The sequence below is a fragment of the Scophthalmus maximus genome, chromosome 13, assembly GCF_022379125.1.
Source record: "Scophthalmus maximus strain ysfricsl-2021 chromosome 13, ASM2237912v1, whole genome shotgun sequence".
NCBI lineage: Eukaryota > Metazoa > Chordata > Actinopteri > Pleuronectiformes > Scophthalmidae > Scophthalmus > Scophthalmus maximus.
This window is the reverse complement of record NC_061527.1, coordinates 24336886-24361809: the sequence shown is the minus strand read 5'-3', so window position 1 is coordinate 24361809 and position 24924 is coordinate 24336886. Positions and strand designations below refer to the sequence as shown.

Genomic DNA, 24924 nt, shown 5'->3' with positions numbered 1-24924 from the left:
TGACTCTCTGCAGCTCTGACCCTCTGCAGCTGTGACTCTCTGCAGCTCTGACCCTCTGCAGCTCTGACCCTCTGTCCCTCAGACTCTCTGCAGCTCTGACTCTCTGCAGCTCTGACCCTCTGACCCTCTGCAGCTCTGACTCTCTGACCCTCAGACTCTCTGCAGCTGACTCTCTGCAGCTCTGACCCTCTGCAGCTGTGACTCTCTGCAGCTCTGACCCTCAGACTCTCTGCAGCTCTGACTCTCTGACCCTCAGACTCTCTGCAGCTCTGACTATCTGCAGCTCTGACCCTCTGCAGCTGTGACTCTCTGCAATTCTGACTCTCTGACCCTCAGACTCTCTGCGGCTCTGACCCTCTAACCCTCTGCAGCTCTGACCCTCTGCAGCTCTGACTCTCTGTAGCTCTGACCCTCTGCAGCTCTGACCCTATGCAGCTCTGACCCTCCGCAGCTCTGACTCTCTGCAGCTCTGACCCTCTGCAGCTCTGACCCTCTGCAGCTCTGACCCTCCGCATCTCTGACCCTCTGCAGCTCTGACTCTTTGACCCTCAGACTCTCTGTGGCTCTGACCCTCGGCAGCTCTGACCCTCTGCAGCTCTGACTCTCTGCATCTCTGACCCTCTGTAGCTCTAACTCTCTGCAAGTCTGACCCTCTGACTCTCTGCAGCTCTGACCCTCTGCAGCTCTGACTCTCTGCAGCTCTGAACCTCAGACTCTCTGCAGCTCTGACTCTCTGACCCTCAGACTCTCTGCAGCTGTGACTCTCTGCAGCTCTGACCCTCTGCAGCTCTGACTCTCTGCAGCTCTGACCCTCTGCAGCTCTGACTCTCTGCAGCTCTGACCCTCAGACTTTCTGCAGGTCTGACTCTCTGACCCTCAGACTCTCTGCAGCTCTGACTCTCTGACCCTCAGACTCTCTGCAGCTGTGACCCTCTGCAGCTGTGACTCTCTGCAGCTCTGACCCTCAGACTCTCTGCAGCTCTGACCCTCAGACTCTCTGCAGCTCTGACTCTCTGATCCTCAGACTCTCTGCAGCTCTGACTCTCTGCAGCTCTGACTCTCTGACCCTCAGACTCTCTGCAGCTCTGACTCTCTGCAGCTCTGACCCTCTGCAGCTGTGACTCTCTGCAGCTCTGACCCTCTGCAGCTCTGACTCTCTGTCCCTCAGACTCTCTGCAGCTCTGACTCTCTGCAGCTCTGACTCTCTGACCCTCAGACTCTCTGCAGCTGACTCTCTGCAGCTCTGACCCTCTGCAGCTGTGACTCTCTGCAGCTCTGACCCTCTGCAGCTCTGACCCTCTGCAGCTCTGACTCTCTGCAGCTCTGACCCTCTGCAGCTCTGACTCTCTGCAGCTCTGACCCTCTGCAGCTCTGACCCTCTAGAGCTCTGACCCTCCGCATCTCTGACCCTCTGCAGCTCTGACTCTCTGACCCTCAAACTCTCTGCGGCTCTGACCCTCGGCAGCTCTGACCCTCTGCAGCTCTGACTCTCTGCATCTCTGACCCTCTGTAGCTCTGACTCTCTGCAAGTCTGACCCTCTGACTCTCTGCAACTCTGACCCTCTGCAGCTCTGCAGCTCTGACTCTCTGCAGCTCTGACTCTCTGCAGCTCTGACCCTCTGCAGCTCTGACCCTCCACATCTCTGACCCTCTGCAGCTCTGACTCTTTGACCCTCAGACTCTCTGCGGCTCTGACCCTCGGCAGCTCTGACCCTCTGCAGCTCTGACTCTCTGCATCTCTGACCCTCTGTAGCTCTAACTCTCTGCAAGTCTGACCCTCTGACTCTCTGCAGCTCTGACCCTCTGCAGCTCTGACTCTCTGCAGCTCTGAACCTCAGACTCTCTGCAGCTCTGACCCTCTGCAGCTCTGACTCTCTGCAGCTCTGAACCTCAGACTCTCTGCAGCTCTGACTCTCTGACCCTCAGACTCTCTGCAGCTGTGACTCTCTGCAGCTCTGACCCTCTGCAGCTCTGACTCTCTGCAGCTCTGACCCTCAGACTCTCTGCAGGTCTGACTCTCTGACCCTCAGCCTCTCTGCAGCTCTGACTCTCTGCAGCTCTGACCCTCTGCAGCTGTGACTCTCTGCAGCTCTGACCCTCTGCAGCTCTGACTCTCTGACCCTCAGACTCTCTGCAGCTGTGACTCTCTGCAGCTCTGACTCTCTGCAGCTCTGACCCTCAGACTCTCTGCAGCTCTGACTCTCTGACCCTCAGACCCTCGGCAGCTCTGACCCTCTGCAGCTCTGACTCTCTGCGTCTCTGACCCTCTGTAGCTCTGACTCTCTGCAAGTCTGACTCTCTGACTCTCTGCAGCTCTGACCCTCTGCAGCTCTGCAGCTCTGACTCTCTGCAGCTCTGACTCTCTGCAGCTCTGACCCTCTGCAGCTCTGACCCTCCACATCTCTGACCCTCTGCAGCTCTGACTCTTTGACCCTCAGACTCTCTGCGGCTCTGACCCTCGGCAGCTCTGACCCTCTGCAGCTCTGACTCTCTGCATCTCTGACCCTCTGTAGCTCTAACTCTCTGCAAGTCTGACCCTCTGACTCTCTGCAGCTCTGACCCTCTGCAGCTCTGACTCTCTGCAGCTCTGAACCTCAGACTCTCTGCAGCTCTGACTCTCTGACCCTCAGACTCTCTGCAGCTGTGACTCTCTGCAGCTCTGACCCTCTGCAGCTCTGACTCTCTGCAGCTCTGACCCTCAGACTCTCTGCAGGTCTGACTCTCTGACCCTCAGCCTCTCTGCAGCTCTGACTCTCTGCAGCTCTGACCCTCTGCAGCTGTGACTCTCTGCAGCTCTGACCCTCTGACCCTCTGCAGCTCTGACTCTCTGACCCTCAGACTCTCTGCAGCTGTGACCCTCTGCAACTGTGACTCTCTGCAGCTCTGACCCTCAGACTCTCTGCAGCTCTGACTCTCTGACCCTCAGACTCTCTGCAGCTGTGACCCTCTGCAGCTCTGACTCTCTGCAGCTCTGACCCTCAGACTCTCTGCAACTCTGGCTCTCTGACCCTCAGACTCTCTGCAGCTGTGACTCTCTGCAGCTCCAACTCTCTGCAGCTCTGACCCTCAGACTCTCTGCAGCTCTGACTCTCTGACCCTCAGACTCTCTGCAGCTCTGACTCTCGGCAGCTCTGACTCTCTGACCCTCAGACTCTCTGCAGCTCTGACTCTCTGCAGCTCTGACCCTCTGCAGCTGTGACTCTCTGCAGCTCTGACCCTCTGCAGCTCTGACCCTCTGTCCCTCAGACTCTCTGCAGCTCTGACTCTCTGCAGCTCTGACCCTCTGACCCTCTGCAGCTCTGACTCTCTGACCCTCAGACTCTCTGCAGCTGACTCTCTGCAGCTCTGACCCTCTGCAGCTGTGACTCTCTGCAGCTCTGACCCTCAGACTCTCTGCAGCTCTGACTCTCTGACCCTCAGACTCTCTGCAGCTCTGACTCTCTGCAGCTCTGACCCTCTGCAGCTGTGACTCTCTGCAATTCTGACTCTCTGACCCTCAGACTCTCTGCGGCTCTGACCCTCTAACCCTCTGCAGCTCTGACCCTCTGCAGCTCTGACTCTCTGTAGCTCTGACCCTCTGCAGCTCTGACCCTATGCAGCTCTGACCCTCCGCAGCTCTGACTCTCTGCAGCTCTGACCCTCTGCAGCTCTGACCCTCTGCAGCTCTGACCCTCCGCATCTCTGACCCTCTGCAGCTCTGACTCTTTGACCCTCAGACTCTCTGTGGCTCTGACCCTCGGCAGCTCTGACCCTCTGCAGCTCTGACTCTCTGCATCTCTGACCCTCTGTAGCTCTAACTCTCTGCAAGTCTGACCCTCTGACTCTCTGCAGCTCTGACCCTCTGCAGCTCTGACTCTCTGCAGCTCTGAACCTCAGACTCTCTGCAGCTCTGACTCTCTGACCCTCAGACTCTCTGCAGCTGTGACTCTCTGCAGCTCTGACCCTCTGCAGCTCTGACTCTCTGCAGCTCTGACCCTCTGCAGCTCTGACTCTCTGCAGCTCTGACCCTCAGACTCTCTGCAGGTCTGACTCTCTGACCCTCAGACTCTCTGCAGCTCTGACTCTCTGCAGCTCTGACCCTCTGCAGCTCTGACCCTCTGACCCTCTGCAGCTCTGACTCTCTGACCCTCAGACTCTCTGCAGCTGTGACTCTCTGCAGCTCTGACTCTCTGCAGCTCTGACCCTCAGACTCTCTGCAGCTCTGACTCTCTGACCCTCAGACTCTCTGCAGCTGTGACCCTCTGCAGCTGTGACTCTCTGCAGCTCTGACCCTCAGACTCTCTGCAGCTCTGACCCTCTGACCCTCAGACTCTCTGCAGCTGTGACTCTCTGCAGCTCCAACTCTCTGCAGCTCTGACCCTCAGACTCTCTGCAGCTCTGACCCTCAGACCCTCTGCAGCTCTGACTCTCTGAGCCTCAGACTCTCTGCAGCTCTGACTCTCTGCAGCTCTGACTCTCTGACCCTCAGACTCTCTGCAGCTCTGACTCTCTGCAGCTCTGACTCTCTGACCCTCAGACTCTCTGCAGCTCTGACTCTCTGCAGCTCTGACCCTCTTCAGCTGTGACTCTCTGCAGCTCTGACCTTCTGCAGCTCTGACTCTCTGTCCCTCAGACTCTCTGCAGCTCTGATTCTCTGCAGCTCTGACCCTCTGCAGCTCTGACTCTCTGACCCTCAGACTCTCTGCAGCTGACTCTCTGCAGCTCTGACCCTCTGCAGCTGTGACTCTCTGCAGCTCTGACCCTCTGCAGCTCTGACCCTCTGCAGCTCTGACCCTCAGACTCTCTGCAGGTCTGACTCTCTGACCCTCAGACTCTCTGCAGCTCTGACTCTCTGCAGCTCTGACCCTCTGCAGCTGTGACTCTCTGCAGCTCTGACCCTCTGACCCTCTGCAGCTCTGACTCTCTGACCCTCAGACTCTCTGCAGCTGTGACTCTCTGCAGCTCTGACTCTCTGCAGCTCTGACCCTCAGACTCTCTGCAGCTCTGACTCTCTGACCCTCAGACTCTCTGCAGCTGTGACCCTCTGCAGCTGTGACTCTCTGCAGCTCTGACCCTCAGACTCTCTGCAGCTCTGACCCTCAGACTCTCTGCAGCTCTGACTCTCTGATCCTCAGACTCTCTGCAGCTCTGACTCTCTGCAGCTCTGACTCTCTGACCCTCAGACTCTCTGCAGCTCTGACTCTCTGCAGCTCTGACCCTCTGCAGCTGTGACTCTCTGCAGCTCTGACCCTCTGCAGCTCTGACTCTCTGTCCCTCACACTCTCTGCAGCTCTGACTCTCTGCAGCTCTGACCCTCTGCAGCTCTGACTCTCTGACCCTCAGACTCTCTGCAGCTGACTCTCTGCAGCTCTGACCCTCTGCAGCTGTGACTCTCTGCAGCTCTGACCCTCTGCAGCTCTGACCCTCTGCAGCTCTGACTCTCTGCAGCTCTGACCCTCTGCAGCTCTGACTCTCTGCAGCTCTGACCCTCTGCAGCTCTGACCCTCTAGAGCTCTGACCCTCCGCATCTCTGACCCTCTGCAGCTCTGACTCTCTGACCCTCAAACTCTCTGCGGCTCTGACCCTCGGCAGCTCTGACCCTCTGCAGCTCTGACTCTCTGCATCTCTGACCCTCTGTAGCTCTGACTCTCTGCAAGTCTGACCCTCTGACTCTCTGCAGCTCTGACCCTCTGCAGCTCTGCAGCTCTGACTCTCTGCAGCTCTGACTCTCTGCAGCTCTGACCCTCTGCAGCTCTGACCCTCCACATCTCTGACCCTCTGCAGCTCTGACTCTTTGACCCTCAGACTCTCTGCGGCTCTGACCCTCGGCAGCTCTGACCCTCTGCAGCTCTGACTCTCTGCATCTCTGACCCTCTGTAGCTCTAACTCTCTGCAAGTCTGACCCTCTGACTCTCTGCAGCTCTGACCCTCTGCAGCTCTGACTCTCTGCAGCTCTGAACCTCAGACTCTCTGCAGCTCTGACCCTCTGCAGCTCTGACTCTCTGCAGCTCTGAACCTCAGACTCTCTGCAGCTCTGACTCTCTGACCCTCAGACTCTCTGCAGCTGTGACTCTCTGCAGCTCTGACCCTCTGCAGCTCTGACTCTCTGCAGCTCTGACCCTCAGACTCTCTGCAGGTCTGACTCTCTGACCCTCAGCCTCTCTGCAGCTCTGACTCTCTGCAGCTCTGACCCTCTGCAGCTGTGACTCTCTGCAGCTCTGACCCTCTGCAGCTCTGACTCTCTGACCCTCAGACTCTCTGCAGCTGTGACTCTCTGCAGCTCTGACTCTCTGCAGCTCTGACCCTCAGACTCTCTGCAGCTCTGACTCTCTGACCCTCAGACCCTCGGCAGCTCTGACCCTCTGCAGCTCTGACTCTCTGCGTCTCTGACCCTCTGTAGCTCTGACTCTCTGCAAGTCTGACTCTCTGACTCTCTGCAGCTCTGACCCTCTGCAGCTCTGACTCTCTGCAGCTCTGACTCTCTGCAGCTCTGACCCTCTGCAGCTCTGACCCTCCACATCTCTGACCCTCTGCAGCTCTGACTCTTTGACCCTCAGACTCTCTGCGGCTCTGACCCTCGGCAGCTCTGACCCTCTGCAGCTCTGACTCTCTGCATCTCTGACCCTCTGTAGCTCTAACTCTCTGCAAGTCTGACCCTCTGACTCTCTGCAGCTCTGACCCTCTGCAGCTCTGACTCTCTGCAGCTCTGAACCTCAGACTCTCTGCAGCTCTGACTCTCTGACCCTCAGACTCTCTGCAGCTGTGACTCTCTGCAGCTCTGACCCTCTGCAGCTCTGACTCTCTGCAGCTCTGACCCTCAGACTCTCTGCAGGTCTGACTCTCTGACCCTCAGCCTCTCTGCAGCTCTGACTCTCTGCAGCTCTGACCCTCTGCAGCTGTGACTCTCTGCAGCTCTGACCCTCTGACCCTCTGCAGCTCTGACTCTCTGACCCTCAGACTCTCTGCAGCTGTGACCCTCTGCAGCTGTGACTCTCTGCAGCTCTGACCCTCAGACTCTCTGCAGCTCTGACTCTCTGATCCTCAGACTCTCTGCAGCTCTGACTCTCTGCAGCTCTGACTCTCTGACCCTCAGACTCTCTGCAGCTCTGACTCTCTGCAGCTCTGACCCTCTGCAGCTGTGACTCTCTGCAGCACTGACCCTCTGCAGCTCTGACTCTCTGTCCCTCAGACTCTCTGCAGCTCTGACTCTCTGCAGCTCTGACCCTCTGCAGCTCTGACTCTCTGCAGCTCTGACCCTCAGACTCTCTGCAGCTCTGACTCTCTGACCCTCAGACTCTCTGCAGCTCTAACTCTCTGCAGCTCTGACCCTCTGCAGCTGTGACTCTCTGCAGCTCTGACCCTCTGCAGCTCTGACTCTCTGACCATCAGACTCTCTGCAGCTCTGACTCTCTGCAGCTCTGACTCTCTGCAGCTCTGACCCTCAGACTCTCTGCAGCTCTGACTCTCTGCAGCTCTGACTCTCTGACCCTCAGACTCTCTGCAGCTCTGACTCTCTGCAGCTCTGACCCTCTGCAGCTGTGACTCTCTGCAGCTCTGACCCTCTGCAGCTCTGCCTCTCTGCAGCTCTGACCCTCTGCAGCTCTGACTCTCTGCAGCTCTGACCCTCTGCAGCTCTGACTCTCTGCAGCTCTGACCCTCAGACTCTCTGCAGCTCTGACTCTCTGACCCTCAGACTCTCTGCAGCTCTAACTCTCTGCAGCTCTGACCCTCTGCAGCTGTGACTCTCTGCAGCTCTGACCCTCTGCAGCTCTGACTCTCTGACCATCAGACTCTCTGCAGCTCTGACTCTCTGCAGCTCTGACTCTCTGCAGCTCTGACCCTCAGACTCTCTGCAGCTCTGACTCTCTGACCCTCAGACTCTCTGCAGCTGTGACCCTCTGCAGCTCTGACTCTCTGCAACTCTGACTCTCTGACCCTCAGACTCTCTGCAGCTGTGAATCTCTGCAGCTCCAACTCTCTGCAGCTCTGACCCTCAGACTCTCTGCAGCTCTGACTCTCTGACCCTCAGACTCTCTGCAGCTCTGACTCTCGGCAGCTCTGACTCTCTGACCCTCAGACTCTCTGCAGCTCTGACTCTCTGCAGCTCTGACCCTCTGGAGCTGTGACTCTCTGCAGCTCTGACCCTCTGCAGCTCTGACCCTCTGTCCCTCAGACTCTCTGCAGCTCTGACTCTCTGCAGCTCTGACAATCTGACCCTCTGCAGCTCTGACTCTCTGACCCTCAGACTCTCTGCAGCTGACTCTCTGCAGCTGTGACCCTCTGCAGCTGTGACCCTCTGCAGCTCTGACCCTCTGCAGCTCTGACCCTCTGCAGCTCTGACTCTCTGCAGCTCTGACCCTCTGCAGCTCTGACTCTCTGCAGCTCTGACCCTCTGCAGCTCTGACCCTCTAGAGCTCTGACCCTCCGCATCTCTGACCCTCTGCAGCTCTGACTCTCTGACCCTCAAACTCTCTGCGGCTCTGACCCTCGGCAGCTCCGACCCTCTGCAGCTCTGACTCTCTGCATCTCTGACCCTCTGTAGCTCTGCAGCTCTCTGCAGCTCTGACCCTCTGCAGCTCTGCAGCTCTGACTCTCTGCAGCTCTGACTCTCTGCAGCTCTGACCCTCTGCAGCTCTGACTCTCTGCAGCTCTGACTCTCTGCAGCTCTGACCCTCTGCAGCTCTGACCCTCCGCATCTCTGACCCTCTGCAGCTCTGACTCTTTGACCCTCAGACTCTCTGCGGCTCTGAACCTCGGCAGCTCTGACCCTCTGCAGCTCTGACTCTCTGCATCTCTGACCCTCTGTAGCTCTAACTCTCTGCAAGTCTGACCCTCAGACTCTCTGCAGGTCTGACTCTCTGACCCTCAGACTCTCTGCAGCTCTGACTCTCTGCAGCTCTGACCATCTGCAGCTGTGACTCTCTGCAGCTCTGACCCTCTGACCCTCTGCAGCTCTGACTCTCTGACCCTCAGACTCTCTGCAGCTGTGACTCTCTGCAGCTCTGACTCTCTGCAAATCTGACCCTCAGACTCTCTGCAGCTCTGACTCTCTGACCCTCAGACTCTCTGCAGCTGTGACCCTCTGCAGCTCTGACTCTCTGCAGCTCTGACCCTCAGACTCTCTGCAGCTCTGACCCTCTGACCCTCAGACTCTCGACAGCTGTGACTCTCTGAGGCTCCAACTCTCTGCAGCTCTGACCCTCAGACTCTCTGCAGCTCTGACTCTCTGACCCTCAGACTCTCTGCAGCTCTGACTCTCTGCAGCTCTGACTCTCTGACCCTCAGACTCTCTGCAGCTCTGACTCTCTGCAGCTCTGACCCTCTGCAGCTGTGACTCTCTGCAGCTCTGACCCTCTGCAGCTCTGACTCTCTGACCCTCAGACTCTCTGCAGCTGTGACTGTCTGCAGCTCTGACCCTCTGCAGCTCTGCAGCACTCTGCAGCTCTGACCCTCTGCAGCTCTGACTCTCTGCAGCTCTGACTCTCTGCAGCTCTGACCCTCTGCAGCTCTGACCCTCCGCATCTCTGACCCTCTGCAGCTCTGACTCTTTGACCCTCAGACTCTCTGCGGCTCTGAACCTCGGCAGCTCTGACCCTCTGCAGCTCTGACTCTCTGCATCTCTGACCCTCTGTAGCTCTAACTCTCTGCAAGTCTGACCCTCTGACTCTCTGCAGCTCTGACCCTCTGCAGCTCTGACTCTCTGCAGCTCTGAACCTCAGACTCTCTGCAGCTCTGACTCTCTGACCCTCAGACTCTCTGCAGCTGTGACTCTCTGCAGCTCTGACCCTCTGCAGCTCTGACTCTCTGCAGCTCTGACTCTCTGACCCTCAGACTCTCTGCAGCTCTGACTCTCTGCAGCTCTGACCATCTGCAGCTGTGACTCTCTGCAGCTCTGACCCTCTGACCCTCTGCAGCTCTGACTCTCTGACCCTCAGACTCTCTGCAGCTCTGACTCTCTGCAGCTCTGACTCTCTGACCCTCAGACTCTCTGCAGCTCTGACTCTCTGCAGCTCTGACCCTCTGCAGCTGTGACTCTCTGCAGCTCTGACCCTCTGCAGCTCTGACTCTCTGACCCTCAGACTCTCTGCAGCTGTGACTGTCTGCAGCTCTGACCCTCTGCAGCTCTGCAGTACTCTGCAGCTCTGACCCTCTGCAGCTCTGACTCTCTGCAGCTCTGACTCTCTGCAGCTCTGACCCTCTGCAGCTCTGACCCTCCGCATCTCTGACCCTCTGCAGCTCTGACTCTTTGACCCTCAGACTCTCTGCGGCTCTGAACCTCGGCAGCTCTGACCCTCTGCAGCTCTGACTCTCTGCATCTCTGACCCTCTGTAGCTCTAACTCTCTGCAAGTCTGACCCTCTGACTCTCTGCAGCTCTGACCCTCTGCAGCTCTGACTCTCTGCAGCTCTGAACCTCAGACTCTCTGCAGCTCTGACTCTCTGACCCTCAGACTCTCTGCAGCTGTGACTCTCTGCAGCTCTGACCCTCTGCAGCTCTGACTCTCTGCAGCTCTGACCCTCAGACTCTCTGCAGGTCTGACTCTCTGACCCTCAGACTCTCTGCAGCTCTGACTCTCTGCAGCTCTGACCATCTGCAGCTGTGACTCTCTGCAGCTCTGACCCTCTGCAGCTCTGACTCTCTGTCCCTCAGACTCTCTGCAGCTCTGACTCTCTGCAGCTCTGACCATCTGCAGCTGTGACTCTCTGCAGCTCTGACCCTCTGCAGCTCTGACTCTCTGTCCCTCAGACTCTCTGCAGCTCTGACTCTCTGCAGCTCTGACCCTCTGCAGCTCTGACTCTCTGACCCTCAGACTCTCTGCAGCTGACTCTCTGCAGCTCTGACCCTCTGCAGCTGTGACTCTCTGCAGCTCTGACCCTCTGCAGCTCTGACCCTCTGCAGCTCTGACTCTCTGCAGCTCTGACCCTCTGCAGCTCTGACTCTCTGCAGCTCTGACCCTCTGCAGCTCTGACCCTCTAGAGCTCTGACCCTCCGCATCTCTGACCCTCTGCAGCTCTGACTCTCTGCAGCTCTGACCCTCTGCAGCTCTGACTCTCTGCAGATCTGAACCTCAGACTCTGTGCAGCTCTGACTCTCTGACCCTCAGACTCTCTGCAGCTGTGACTCTCTGCAGCTCTGACCCTCTGCAGCTCTGCCTCTCTGCAGCTCTGACCCTCTGCAGCTCTGACTCTCTGCAGCTCTGACCCTCTGCAGCTCTGACTCTCTGCAGCTCTGACCCTCAGACTCTCTGCAGCTCTGACTCTCTGACCCTCAGACTCTCTGCAGCTCTAACTCTCTGCAGCTCTGACCCTCTGCTGCTGTGACTCTCTGCAGCTCTGACCCTCTGCAGCTCTGACTCTCTGACCATCAGACTCTCTGCAGCTCTGACTCTCTGCAGCTCTGACTCTCTGCAGCTCTGACCCTCAGACTCTCTGCAGCTCTGACTCTCTGACCCTCAGACTCTCTGCAGCTGTGACCCTCTGCAGCTCTGACTCTCTGCAACTCTGACTCTCTGACCCTCAGACTCTCTGCAGCTGTGAATCTCTGCAGCTCCAACTCTCTGCAGCTCTGACCCTCAGACTCTCTGCAGCTCTGACTCTCTGACCCTCAGACTCTCTGCAGCTCTGACTCTCGGCAGCTCTGACTCTCTGACCCTCAGACTCTCTGCAGCTCTGACTCTCTGCAGCTCTGACCCTCTGGAGCTGTGACTCTCTGCAGCTCTGACCCTCTGCAGCTCTGACCCTCTGTCCCTCAGACTCTCTGCAGCTCTGACTCTCTGCAGCTCTGACACTCTGACCCTCTGCAGCTCTGACTCTCTGACCCTCAGACTCTCTGCAGCTGACTCTCTGCAGCTGTGACCCTCTGCAGCTGTGACCCTCTGCAGCTCTGACCCTCTGCAGCTCTGACCCTCTGCAGCTCTGACTCTCTGCAGCTCTGACCCTCTGCAGCTCTGACTCTCTGCAGCTCTGACCCTCTGCAGCTCTGACCCTCTAGAGCTCTGACCCTCCGCATCTCTGACCCTCTGCAGCTCTGACTCTCTGACCCTCAAACTCTCTGCGGCTCTGACCCTCGGCAGCTCCGACCCTCTGCAGCTCTGACTCTCTGCATCTCTGACCCTCTGTAGCTCTGCAGCTCTCTGCAGCTCTGACCCTCTGCAGCTCTGCAGCTCTGACTCTCTGCAGCTCTGACTCTCTGCAGCTCTGACCCTCTGCAGCTCTGACTCTCTGCAGCTCTGACTCTCTGCAGCTCTGACCCTCTGCAGCTCTGACCCTCCGCATCTCTGACCCTCTGCAGCTCTGACTCTTTGACCCTCAGACTCTCTGCGGCTCTGAACCTCGGCAGCTCTGACCCTCTGCAGCTCTGACTCTCTGCATCTCTGACCCTCTGTAGCTCTAACTCTCTGCAAGTCTGACCCTCAGACTCTCTGCAGGTCTGACTCTCTGACCCTCAGACTCTCTGCAGCTCTGACTCTCTGCAGCTCTGACCATCTGCAGCTGTGACTCTCTGCAGCTCTGACCCTCTGACCCTCTGCAGCTCTGACTCTCTGACCCTCAGACTCTCTGCAGCTGTGACTCTCTGCAGCTCTGACTCTCTGCAAATCTGACCCTCAGACTCTCTGCAGCTCTGACTCTCTGACCCTCAGACTCTCTGCAGCTGTGACCCTCTGCAGCTCTGACTCTCTGCAGCTCTGACCCTCAGACTCTCTGCAGCTCTGACCCTCTGACCCTCAGACTCTCGACAGCTGTGACTCTCTGAGGCTCCAACTCTCTGCAACTCTGACCCTCAGACTCTCTGCAGCTCTGACTCTCTGACCCTCAGACTCTCTGCAGCTCTGACTCTCTGCAGCTCTGACTCTCTGACCCTCAGACTCTCTGCAACTCTGACTCTCTGCAGCTCTGACCCTCTGCAGCTGTGACTCTCTGCAGCTCTGACCCTCTGCAGCTCTGACTCTCTGACCCTCAGACTCTCTGCAGCTGTGACTGTCTGCAGCTCTGACCCTCTGCAGCTCTGCAGCACTCTGCAGCTCTGACCCTCTGCAGCTCTGACTCTCTGCAGCTCTGACTCTCTGCAGCTCTGACCCTCTGCAGCTCTGACCCTCCGCATCTCTGACCCTCTGCAGCTCTGACTCTTTGACCCTCAGACTCTCTGCGGCTCTGAACCTCGGCAGCTCTGACCCTCTGCAGCTCTGACTCTCTGCATCTCTGACCCTCTGTAGCTCTAACTCTCTGCAAGTCTGACCCTCTGACTCTCTGCAGCTCTGACCCTCTGCAGCTCTGACTCTCTGCAGCTCTGAACCTCAGACTCTCTGCAGCTCTGACTCTCTGACCCTCAGACTCTCTGCAGCTGTGACTCTCTGCAGCTCTGACCCTCTGCAGCTCTGACTCTCTGCAGCTCTGACTCTCTGACCCTCAGACTCTCTGCAGCTCTGACTCTCTGCAGCTCTGACCATCTGCAGCTGTGACTCTCTGCAGCTCTGACCCTCTGACCCTCTGCAGCTCTGACTCTCTGACCCTCAGACTCTCTGCAGCTCTGACTCTCTGCAGCTCTGACTCTCTGACCCTCAGACTCTCTGCAGCTCTGACTCTCTGCAGCTCTGACCCTCTGCAGCTGTGACTCTCTGCAGCTCTGACCCTCTGCAGCTCTGACTCTCTGACCCTCAGACTCTCTGCAGCTGTGACTGTCTGCAGCTCTGACCCTCTGCAGCTCTGCAGCACTCTGCAGCTCTGACCCTCTGCAGCTCTGACTCTCTGCAGCTCTGACTCTCTGCAGCTCTGACCCTCTGCAGCTCTGACCCTCCGCATCTCTGACCCTCTGCAGCTCTGACTCTTTGACCCTCAGACTCTGACTCTCTGACCCTCAGACTCTCTGCAGCTGTGACTCTCTGCAGCTCTGACCCTCTGCAGCTCTGACTCTCTGCAGCTCTGACCCTCAGACTCTCTGCAGGTCTGACTCTCTGACCCTCAGACTCTCTGCAGCTCTGACTCTCTGCAGCTCTGACCATCTGCAGCTGTGACTCTCTGCAGCTCTGACCCTCTGACCCTCTGCAGCTCTGACTCTCTGACCCTCAGACTCTCTGCAGCTGTGACTCTCTGCAGCTCTGACTCTCTGCAAATCTGACCCTCAGACTCTCTGCAGCTCTGACTCTCTGACCCTCAGACTCTCTGCAGCTGTGACCCTCTGCAGCTCTGACTCTCTGCAGCTCTGACCCTCAGACTCTCTGCAGCTCTGACCCTCTGACCCTCAGACTCTCGACAGCTGTGACTCTCTGAGGCTCCAACTCTCTGCAGCTCTGACCCTCAGACTCTCTGCAGCTCTGACTCTCTGACCCTCAGACTCTCTGCAGCTCTGACTCTCTGCAGCTCTGACTCTCTGACCCTCAGACTCTCTGCAGCTCTGACTCTCTGCACCTCTGACCCTCTGCAGCTCTGACCCTCTGCAGGTCTGACTCTCTGACTCTCTGCAGCTCTGACTCTCTGACCCTCAGACTCTCTGCAGCTGTGACTGTCTGCAGCTCTGACCCTCTGCAGCTCTGACTCTCTGCAGCTCTGACCCTCTGCAGCTCTGACTCTCTGCAGCTCTGACCCTCAGACTCTCTGCAGCTCTGACTCTCTGACCCTCAGACTCTCTGCAGCTCTAACTCTCTGCAGCTCTGACCCTCTGCAGCTGTGACTCTCTGCAGCTCTGACCCTCAGACTCTCTGCAGCTCTGACTCTCTGACCCTCAGACTCTCTGCAGCTGTGACCCTCTGCAGCTCTGACTCTCTGCAGCTCTGTCCCTCAGACTCTCTGCAACTCTGACTCTCTGACCCTCAGACTCTCTGCAGCTGTGACTCTCTGCAGCTCCAACTCTCTGCAGCTCTGACCCTCAGACTCTCTGCAGCTCTGACTCTCTGACCCTCAGACTCTCTGCAGCTCTGACTCTCGGCAGCTCTGACTCTCTGACCCTCAGACTCTCTGCAGCTCTGACTCTCTGCAGCTCTGACCCTCTGCAGCTGTGACTCTCTGCAGCTCTGACCCTCTGCAGCTCTGACCCTCTGTCCCTCAGACTCTCTGCAGCTCTGACTCTCTGCAGCTCTGACCCTCTGACCCTCTGCAGCTCTGACTCTCTGACCCTCAGACTCTCTGCAGCTGACTCTCTGCAGCTCTGACCCTCTGCAGCTGTGACTCTCTGCAGCTCTGACCCTCAGACTCTCTGCAGCTCTGACTCTCTGACCCTCAGACTCTCTGCAGCTCTGACTCTCTGCAGCTCTGACCCTCTGCAGCTGTGACTCTCTGCAATTCTGACTCTCTGACCCTCAGACTCTCTGCGGCTCTGACCCTCTAACCCTCTGCAGCTCTGACCCTCTGCAGCTCTGACTCTCTGTAGCTCTGACCCTCTGCAGCTCTGACCCTATGCAGCTCTGACCCTCCGCAGCTCTGACTCTCTGCAGCTCTGACCCTCTGCAGCTCTGACCCTCTGCAGCTCTGACCCTCCGCATCTCTGACCCTCTGCAGCTCTGACTCTTTGACCCTCAGACTCTCTGTGGCTCTGACCCTCGGCAGCTCTGACCCTCTGCAGCTCTGACTCTCTGCATCTCTGACCCTCTGTAGCTCTAACTCTCTGCAAGTCTGACCCTCTGACTCTCTGCAGCTCTGACCCTCTGCAGCTCTGACTCTCTGCAGCTCTGAACCTCAGACTCTCTGCAGCTCTGACTCTCTGACCCTCAGACTCTCTGCAGCTGTGACTCTCTGCAGCTCTGACTCTCTGCAGATCTGACTCTCTGACCCTCAGACCCTCGGCAGCTCTGACCCTCTGCAGCTCTGACTCTCTGCGTCTCTGACCCTCTGTAGCTCTGACTCTCTGCAAGTCTGACCCTCTGACTCTCTGCAGCTCTGACCCTCTGCAGCTCTGCAGCTCTGACTCTCTGCAGCTCTGACTCTCTGCAGCTCTGACCCTCTGCAGCTCTGACCCTCCACATCTCTGACCCTCTGCAGCTCTGACTCTTTGACCCTCAGACTCTCTGCGGCTCTGACCCTCGGCAGCTCTGACCCTCTGCAGCTCTGACTCTCTGCATCTCTGACCCTCTGTAGCTCTAACTCTCTGCAAGTCTGACCCTCTGACTCTCTGCAGCTCTGACCCTCTGCAGCTCTGACTCTCTGCAGCTCTGAACCTCAGACTCTCTGCAGCTCTGACTCTCTGATCCTCAGACTCTTTGCAGCTGTGACTCTCTGCAGCATTGACCCTCTGCAGCTCTGACTCTCTGCAGCTCTGACCCTCAGACTCTCTGCAGGTCTGACTCTCTGACCCTCAGCCTCTCTGCAGCTCTGACTCTCTGCAGCTCTGACCCTCTGCAGCTGTGACTCTCTGCAGCTCTGACCCTCTGACCCTCTGCAGCTCTGACTCTCTGACCCTCAGACTCTCTGCAGCTGTGACTCTCTGCAGCTCTGACTCTCTGCAGCTCTGACCCTCAGACTCTCTGCAGCTCTGACTCTCTGACCCTCAGACTCTCTGCAGCTCTGACTCTCTGCAGCTCTGACCCTCTGCAGCTCTGACTCTTTGACCCTCAGACTCTCTGCGGCTCTGACCCTCGGCAGCTCTGACCCTCTGCAGCTCTGACTCTCTGCATCTCTGACCCTCTGTAGCTCTAACTCTCTGCAAGTCTGACCCTCTGACTCTCTGCAGCTCTGACCCTCTGCAGCTCTGACTCTCTGCAGCTCTGAACCTCAGACTCTCTGCAGCTCTGACTCTCTGACCCTCAGACTCTCTGCAGCTGTGACTCTCTGCAGCTCTGACCCTCTGCAGCTCTGACTCTCTGCAGCTCTGACCCTCAGACTCTCTGCAGGTCTGACTCTCTGACCCTCAGCCTCTCTGCAGCTCTGACTCTCTGCAGCTCTGACCCTCTGCAGCTGTGACTCTCTGCAGCTCTGACCCTCTGACCCTCTGCAGCTCTGACTCTCTAACCCTCAGACTCTCTGCAGCTGTGACTCTCTGCAGCTCTGACTCTCTGCAGCTCTGACCCTCAGACTCTCTGCAGCTCTGACTCTCTGACCCTCAGACTCTCTGCAGCTCTGACTCTCTGCAGCTCTGACTCTCTGACCCTCAGACTCTCTGCAGCTCTGACTCTCTGCAGCTCTGACCCTCTGCAGCTGTGACTCTCTGCAGCTCTGACCCTCTGCAGCTCTGACTCTCTGTCCCTCAGACTCTCTGCAGCTCTGACTCTCTGCAGCTCTGACCCTCTGCAGCTCTGACTCTCTGACCCTCAGACTCTCTGCAGCTGACTCTCTGCAGCGCTGACCCTCTGCAGCTGTGACTCTCTGCAGCTCTGACCCTCTGCAGCTCTGACCCTCTGCAGCTCTGACTCTCTGCAGCTCTGACCCTCTGCAGCTCTGACTCTCTGCAGCTCTGACCCTCTGCAGCTCTGACCCTCTAGAGCTCTGACCCTCCGCATCTCTGACCCTCTGCAGCTCTGACTCTCTGACCCTCAAACTCTCTGCGGCTCTAACCCTCGGCAGCTCTGACCCTCTGCAGCTCTGACTCTCTGCATCTCTGACCCTCTGTAGCTCTGACTCTCTGCAAGTCTGACCCTCTGACCCTCTGCAGCTCTGACTCTCTGCAGCTCTGACCCTCTGCAGCTCTGACTCTCTGCAGCTCTGACCCTCAGACTCTCTGCAGCTCTGACTCTCTGACCCTCAGACTCTCTGCAGCTCTAACTCTCTGCAGCTCTGACCCTCTGCAGCTGTGACTCTCTGCAGCTCTGACCCTCTGACCCTCTGCAGCTCTGACTCTCTGACCCTCAGACTCTCTCCAGCTGTGACTCTCTGCAGCTCTGACTCTCTGCAGCTCTGACCCTCAGACTCTCTGCAGCTCTGACCCTCTGCAGCTGTGACTCTCTGCAGCTCTGACCCTCTGACCCTCTGCAGCTCTGACTCTCTGACCCTCAGACTCTCTCCAGCTGTGACTCTCTGCAGCTCTGACTCTCTGCAGCTCTGACCCTCAGACTCTCTGCAGCTCTGACTCTCTGACCCTCAGACTCTCTGCAGCTGTGACCCTCTGCAGCTCTGACTCTCTGCAGCTCTGACCCTCAGACTCTCTGCAGCTCTGACTCTCTGACCCTCAGACTCTCTGCAGCTCTGACTCTCGGCAGCTCTGACTCTCTGACCCTCAGACTCTCTGCAGCTCTGACTCTCTGCAGCTCTGACCCTCTGTCCCTCAGACTCTCTGCAGCTCTGACTCTCTGCAGCTCTGACTCTCTGACCCTTAGACTCTCTGCAGCTCTGACTCTCTGCAGCTGTGACTCTCTGCAGCTCTGACTCTCTGCAGCTCTGACCCTCAGACTCTCTGCAGCTCTGACTCTCTGACCCTCAGACTCTCTGCAGCTCTGACTCTCTGCAGCTCTGACCCTCTGCAGCTCTGACTCTTTGACCCTCAGACTCTCTGCGGCTCTGACCCTCGGCAGCTCTGACCCTCTGCAGCTCTGACTCTCTGCATCTCTGACCCTCTGTAGCTCTAACTCTCTGCAAGTCTGACCCTCTGACTCTCTGCAGCTCTGACCCTCTGCAGCTCTGACTCTCTGCAGCTCTGAACCTCAGACTCTCTGCAGCTCTGACTCTCTGACCCTCAGACTCTCTGCAGCTGTGACTCTCTGCAGCTCTGACCCTCTGCAGCTCTGACTCTCTGCAGCTCTGACCCTCAGACTCTCTGCAGGTCTGACTCTCTGACCCTCAGCCTCTCTGCAGCTCTGACTCTCTGCAGCTCTGACCCTCTGCAGCTGTGACTCTCTGCAGCTCTGACCCTCTGACCCTCTGCAGCTCTGACTCTCTGACCCTCAGACTCTCTGCAGCTGTGACTCTCTGCAGCTCTGACTCTCTGCAGCTCTGACCCTCAGACTCTCTGCAGCTCTGACTCTCTGACCCTCAGACTCTCTGCAGCTCTGACTCTCTGCAGCTCTGACTCTCTGACCCTCAGACTCTCTGCAGCTCTGACTCTCTGCAGCTCTGACCCTCTGCAGCTGTGACTCTCTGCAGCTCTGACCCTCTGCAGCTCTGACTCTCTGTCCCTCAGACTCTCTGCAGCTCTGACTCTCTGCAGCTCTGACCCTCTGCAGCTCTGACTCTCTGACCCTCAGACTCTCTGCAGCTGACTCTCTGCAGCGCTGACCCTCTGCAGCTGTGACTCTCTGCAGCTCTGACCCTCTGCAGCTCTGACCCTCTGCAGCTCTGACTCTCTGCAGCTCTGACCCTCTGCAGCTCTGACTCTCTGCAGCTCTGACCCTCTGCAGCTCTGACCCTCTAGAGCTCTGACCCTCCGCATCTCTGACCCTCTGCAGCTCTGACTCTCTGACCCTCAAACTCTCTGCGGCTCTAACCCTCGGCAGCTCTGACCCTCTGCAGCTCTGACTCTCTGCATCTCTGACCCTCTGTAGCTCTGACTCTCTGCAAGTCTGACCCTCTGCAGCTCTGACTCTCTGCAGCTCTGACCCTCTGCAGCTCTGACTCTCTGCAGCTCTGACCCTCAGACTCTCTGCAGCTCTGACTCTCTGACCCTCAGACTCTCTGCAGCTCTAACTCTCTGCAGCTCTGACCCTCTGCAGCTGTGACTCTCTGCAGCTCTGACCCTCTGACCCTCTGCAGCTCTGACTCTCTGACCCTCAGACTCTCTCCAGCTGTGACTCTCTGCAGCTCTGACTCTCTGCAGCTCTGACCCTCAGACTCTCTGCAGCTCTGACTCTCTGACCCTCAGACTCTCTGCAGCTGTGACCCTCTGCAGCTCTGACTCTCTGCAGCTCTGACCCTCAGACTCTCTGCAGCTCTGACTCTCTGACCCTCAGACTCTCTGCAGCTCTGACTCTCGGCAGCTCTGACTCTCTGACCCTCAGACTCTCTGCAGCTCTGACTCTCTGCAGCTCAGACCCTCTGCAGCTGTGACTCTCTGCAGCTCTGACCCTCTGCAGCTCTGACCCTCTGTCCCTCAGACTCTCTGCAGCTCTGACTCTCTGCAGCTCTGACTCTCTGACCCTCAGACTCTCTGCAGCTCTGACTCTCTGCAGCTCTGACCCTCTGCAGCTGTGACTCTCTGCAGCTCTGACCCTCTGCAGCTCTGACTCTCTGTCCCTCAGACTCTCTGCAGCTCTGACTCTCTGCAGCTCTGACCCTCTGCAGCTCTGACTCTCTGACCCTCAGACTCTCTGCAGCTGACTCTCTGCAGCTCTGACCCTCTGCAGCTGTGACTCTCTGCAGCTCTGACCCTCTGCAGCTCTGACCCTCTGCAGCTCTGACTCTCTGCAGCTCTGACCCTCTGCAGCTCTGACTCTCTGCAGCTCTGACCCTCTGCAGCTCTGACCCTCTAGAGCTCTGACCCTCCGCATCTCTGACCCTCTGCAGCTCTGACTCTCTGACCCTCAAACTCTGTGCGGCTCTGACCCTCGGCAGCTCTGACCCTCTGCAGCTCTGACTCTCTGCAGCTCTGACCCTCTGTAGCTCTGACTCTCTGCAAGTCTGACCCTCTGACCCTCTGCAGCTCTGACTCTCTGCAGCTCTGACCCTCTAGAGCTCTGACCCTCCGCATCTCTGACCCTCTGCAGCTCTGACTCTCTGACCCTCAAACTCTGTGCGGCTCTGACCCTCGGCAGCTCTGACCCTCTGCAGCTCTGACTCTCTGCAGCTCTGACCCTCTGTAGCTCTGACTCTCTGCAAGTCTGACCCTCTGACCCTCTGCAGCTCTGACTCTCTGCAGCTCTGACCCTCTGCAGCTCTGACTCTCTGCAGCTCTGACCCTCAGACTCTCTGCAGCTCTGACTCTCTGACCCTCAGACTCTCTGCAGCTCTAACTCTCTGCAGCTCTGACCCTCTGCAGCTGTGACTCTCTGCAGCTCTGACCCTCTGAAGCTCTGACTCTCTGACCCTCAGACTCTCTGTAGCTGTGACTCTCTGCAGCTCTGACTCTCTGCAGCTCTGACCCTCAGACTCTCTGCAGCTCTGACTCTCTGACCCTCAGACTCTCTGCAGCTGTGACCCTCTGCAGCTCTGATCTCTGCAGCTCTGACCCTCAGACTCTCTGCATCTCTGACTCTCTGACCCTCAGACTCTCTGCAGCTGTGACTCTCTGCAGCTCCAACTCTCTGCAGCTCTGACCCTCAGACTCTCTGCAGCTCTGACTCTCTGACCCTCAGACTCTCTGCAGCTCTGACTCTCGGCAGCTCTGACTCTCTGACCCTCAGACTCTCTGCAGCTCTGACTCTCTGCAGCTCTGACCCTCTGCAGCTGTGACTCTCTGCAGCTCTGACCCTCTGCAGCTCTGACCCTCTGTCCCTCAGACTCTCTGCAGCTCTGACTCTCTGCAGCTCAACCTGAGCTGTCTGTCACACAGTGCGCGCTGCAGGTGAAAGTACTGTACGAGTGTGTTTACCAGTGTACGTGGCTTCTTTGACGCCATATGCCAGAGCACCAGCTCCAAGCAGCAGCTTCAGTCCCAATCCTGCTCCTCTGCCACCAGACGAAGACATCCGACCGGCCAGGACCCTCAGCTGCTGAACGAAGCGCTGCGGTGTGTGTGTGAGAGAGAGACAGACAATCAAATCAGATCACAATCATGTCCTTCCAGGAACGTGTGTCTCTAGAGTAGCACTATAGTAATTGATCAGTAAATAAATCTTATCGTTTGACATCACAGAAAAACTACTCCTGAATCACTGGAACTAGTCGCTCACAGTTGACAGGACTGTGACGTCACACAACACCACCTGACCTGAACTTACTGTACAACCAAATACAGTGTGTGTGTGTGTGTGTGTGTGTGTGTGTGTGTGTGTGTGTGTGTGTGTGTGTGAGCGTGTGTGTGTGTGTGTGCGTGTGTGTGTGTGTGTGTGTGTGTGTGTGTGTGTCTGTGTGTGTGTGTGTGTGTGTGTGTGTACAACCCAGGCTGACTGCAGGGTTAGCGATGCACGAGCAGCTAGCCGAACATGCTAACTGAGCTGTCTCTGTGAACAGCTCGCCGGCTGACAGGTCTAACGCTGACTTAAGAACAGACCGTTATAGACAGACATGTCGATCGGCATCGTCGTTAGACTCGTCACACACACAACAGTTCATTTAAACACTTACATTCGGCTCCTTGCTCGCCATGCTGCCACACGTCAAACCACCAAGGTCGACACTAAACCCCGCCCCCCTACGACTCGGCCGCAAAGTCTACTGGGAGATGTAGTTTGTTGTTCTTCTGTCATCCGGCGAGTTGGAAATAGGACCAAAAAAATAGTATGAGCATAAATATAATGAATAAACGTTGAAATAAATAAATGCAGATATACAGAAATAAATGAAAAAAACATTTATTTCATATCTGCATGTATTTATTCTTTTCTATACGTTTATACTAATTGTGGTCCTTCAGATTCAGTAAGCTGCACAGAATGATAGTTTTGTCACTGTATGTTGATTTAAATAGTATTCCAACTACCCTCTGTCCCAAAATGTGCTGTGCTTCACTGCACTAACATTACATACAGTAGCAGTCAACTCTCACTGTATGTGCTGCCTGAAGTGTAGCTACAGAAGAAGCACTTTGCATTGAGATGGACTAAGACAAAGGTGCACTAGGGAGAAGAGACGACTCTTCTGTCATTTGCAGTGGTAAGTACATTTCAATCTGGCTTCCGGTAGCAAGCACTGGTCTCTTTTTACATTCAAAAATACAGACGTAAACTAATGTTTATCTCACAATTTCTAATGGATCATGTTTTTGTGTTGTTTCACCATTAATGTATAGTTTTGCCAAATTTTCAGACCTTCCTGTTCAACTGCCTTCCCTCCTGCTCATAGCAAACAGGCATTACACCGTCATTTACTGTACATGGACCTACAGCCAAAAGTACCTGAGAGGATCAATGAAGTCAATGAAAAGTCAATATGACTCTTTCCGCATCTTCACGCTCACAAAAAAATCTAATATAACAGGTGATATCTCAGTATGTGTCTTGGCACTTACACATGCAGGGTTATTTTGTTGACTGTATGAACTGTTGCGAAAGGTTACTGGCAACTACTCCTGGCCAGACTTTGTGTCGGCATTACCAAATCTCAAGGTGTTGATGGAAACCAGCTTAGCAGAACATGTGTAAGACTCTGGACACATATACCGAAGGATGAACCGAAGGATGATGAGTATAAAAGTGATAACGAACTGAATGTAAACTGATCCGATCTGTGGCTTCAGCTGAGATTAAAGATACTGTTGTTGCCTCTTCACCTCTGCATTTCTCCCACAACATAATAGCGAGCCAGCCAGGAATCTGAGTAATTGCCAGGAACCCTTTTGCAACAGGTCACACGTTAAGGGTCGTGGTGGGCTGGAGCCAGTCCCAGCTGATATTGGGCGAGAGGCTAGGGGTTCACTCTGGACAGGTTGTTCTGTATGTTGGCCCATCACAGGCCAACATATAGAGACAAACAACCATTCACTCTGATATTCACACCTATGGTCAATTTAGAGTCTCCAATTAACCTAAAACCAATGGGTGTGTCTTTGGACACCCTTCCCTTGAAGTGTGTTACGTTTAATGTAATTTCAAACCAGTAATAACCAGTATCATTTTATGCCAGACATGTGTATAACTCTTATATTTTGCCAAACATTAGCGGACTTGTCTTTGAACGCCCTGCCTGTAAAACCACAGCAACCATCAGCATTAATTAAAACAGAATCATCGGAAAAATGTTATTAAATATCAGAATCAAATTCCTGTAGTCACTGAAGCAGTCATATAATATACAAGGGCATCAGGTCTGTACTTAAATATTGAAAAACATGCGCTCGTGTTATCAAAACATGTTCAGAATTTGCTCGGTACAATGTTCAGACAAAATTAAGTTTTATATTTGGTCAAATTGATGACCCCGAAAAACAGGAAGTTAGATGCTATGAAGGTATAAGTAAGTTATTTTCATAAATGGAGAAACCCATGTGTGAATCAAATGAAATCAATGCTTTGAAAAGGAATCTCATCACTCCTGACTTGTGCATAGTACCTGTTAGAAATCCTCTGGTCTACACAGCCAAACAGGAAGTGAGAACTGAATGTTTAACGGGCTTTTAGGGGAATAATCTCTTAAAAATAATCTATTTTGTAGAATTATGATTGCTGAGAGTGCAGATCACTTCAGCAGCATCGCTGTAACACTCGGAGATTGGCGACCATAAGCCCAATCGTTATCTTTAGCTGGTTTCTGAATTTTCAGAATTCTTAGAACTTTTTCATTTTGGTCTGGTGAAATGAGCAAATTAGGCATCCATCACTCGGCCAGTCCTTCCACATTGTATTGCTGCAAGAAGTTTATTGTTGTAGGGGCAAATTATTCTTATATTTGATTTAAATTGGCATCAAGAGCAACAGTGGACGAAACAAGGCCGTCACAGATACTGTAGCCTTCATGTTTGCTGATTCATCTTCACTTTAAACAACATTGCTTTAGTCTCAACACGGGGTCATAGACTGTGAAGATGTCTAAACACATTTATGTAAACTCAATAGCTTTCTAAAAAAAATGATCAGCATTAAAAATAATGCTCAGAAATAATTGCAAATTTTAATGTGGAAAAACATTTTTGCAGCAACTAAATAAAGTAATGGTACTTAAAAAAACTTGTACTCACTATGCATAGTGGCCCCTTAGTTATATTATTGGATTACATTTTTTTTATGCTTATAAAGTTCTGTTTTGTTAGTTAAAATCTCAATCTGCAAAGGAAACAGCTGTCAGCTAAAATAGCTGTCAGATATTTTTTATGTAGTGTTTAAATATTGGATGGACATCAAAACTGCACTTTACCATTACTGATGAGAGAAAAGTACAGGCTGCCGATAACGGGCAGATAAGTCGATAAGTTGGTCTCTTAGATTTTAAACAGTAAATAGTAAAACATGTTGGGAAGCATGGGCAGACATGTAAAAAAACAAAAACAAAAAAAACTAAGG

The 24924-nt window shown here is 55.3% G+C and overlaps 1 protein-coding gene across 2 annotated transcripts in view; it reads right to left on the bottom strand.

Annotated features, from left to right (window-relative positions):
- The window catches only part of phb2b (prohibitin 2b), a 40901-nt gene extending 18768 nt beyond the window's left edge, over positions 1-22133 (bottom strand). Inside the window, exons 1-2 of one of the 2 annotated variants that reach the window (XM_035648486.1) lie at positions 22055-22133; positions 21360-21492 (exon numbers count right to left, since the gene is read on the bottom strand). In XM_035648486.1, the coding sequence (XP_035504379.1) occupies positions 21360-21386 (27 nt within the window). In that variant the 5' untranslated portion in view covers positions 21387-21492; positions 22055-22133. The remainder of the gene's footprint in view (positions 1-21359; positions 21493-22054) is intronic. The other variant, XM_035648485.1, reaches the window with a different exon arrangement.
- Positions 22134-24924: the final 2791 nt, after the last annotated feature.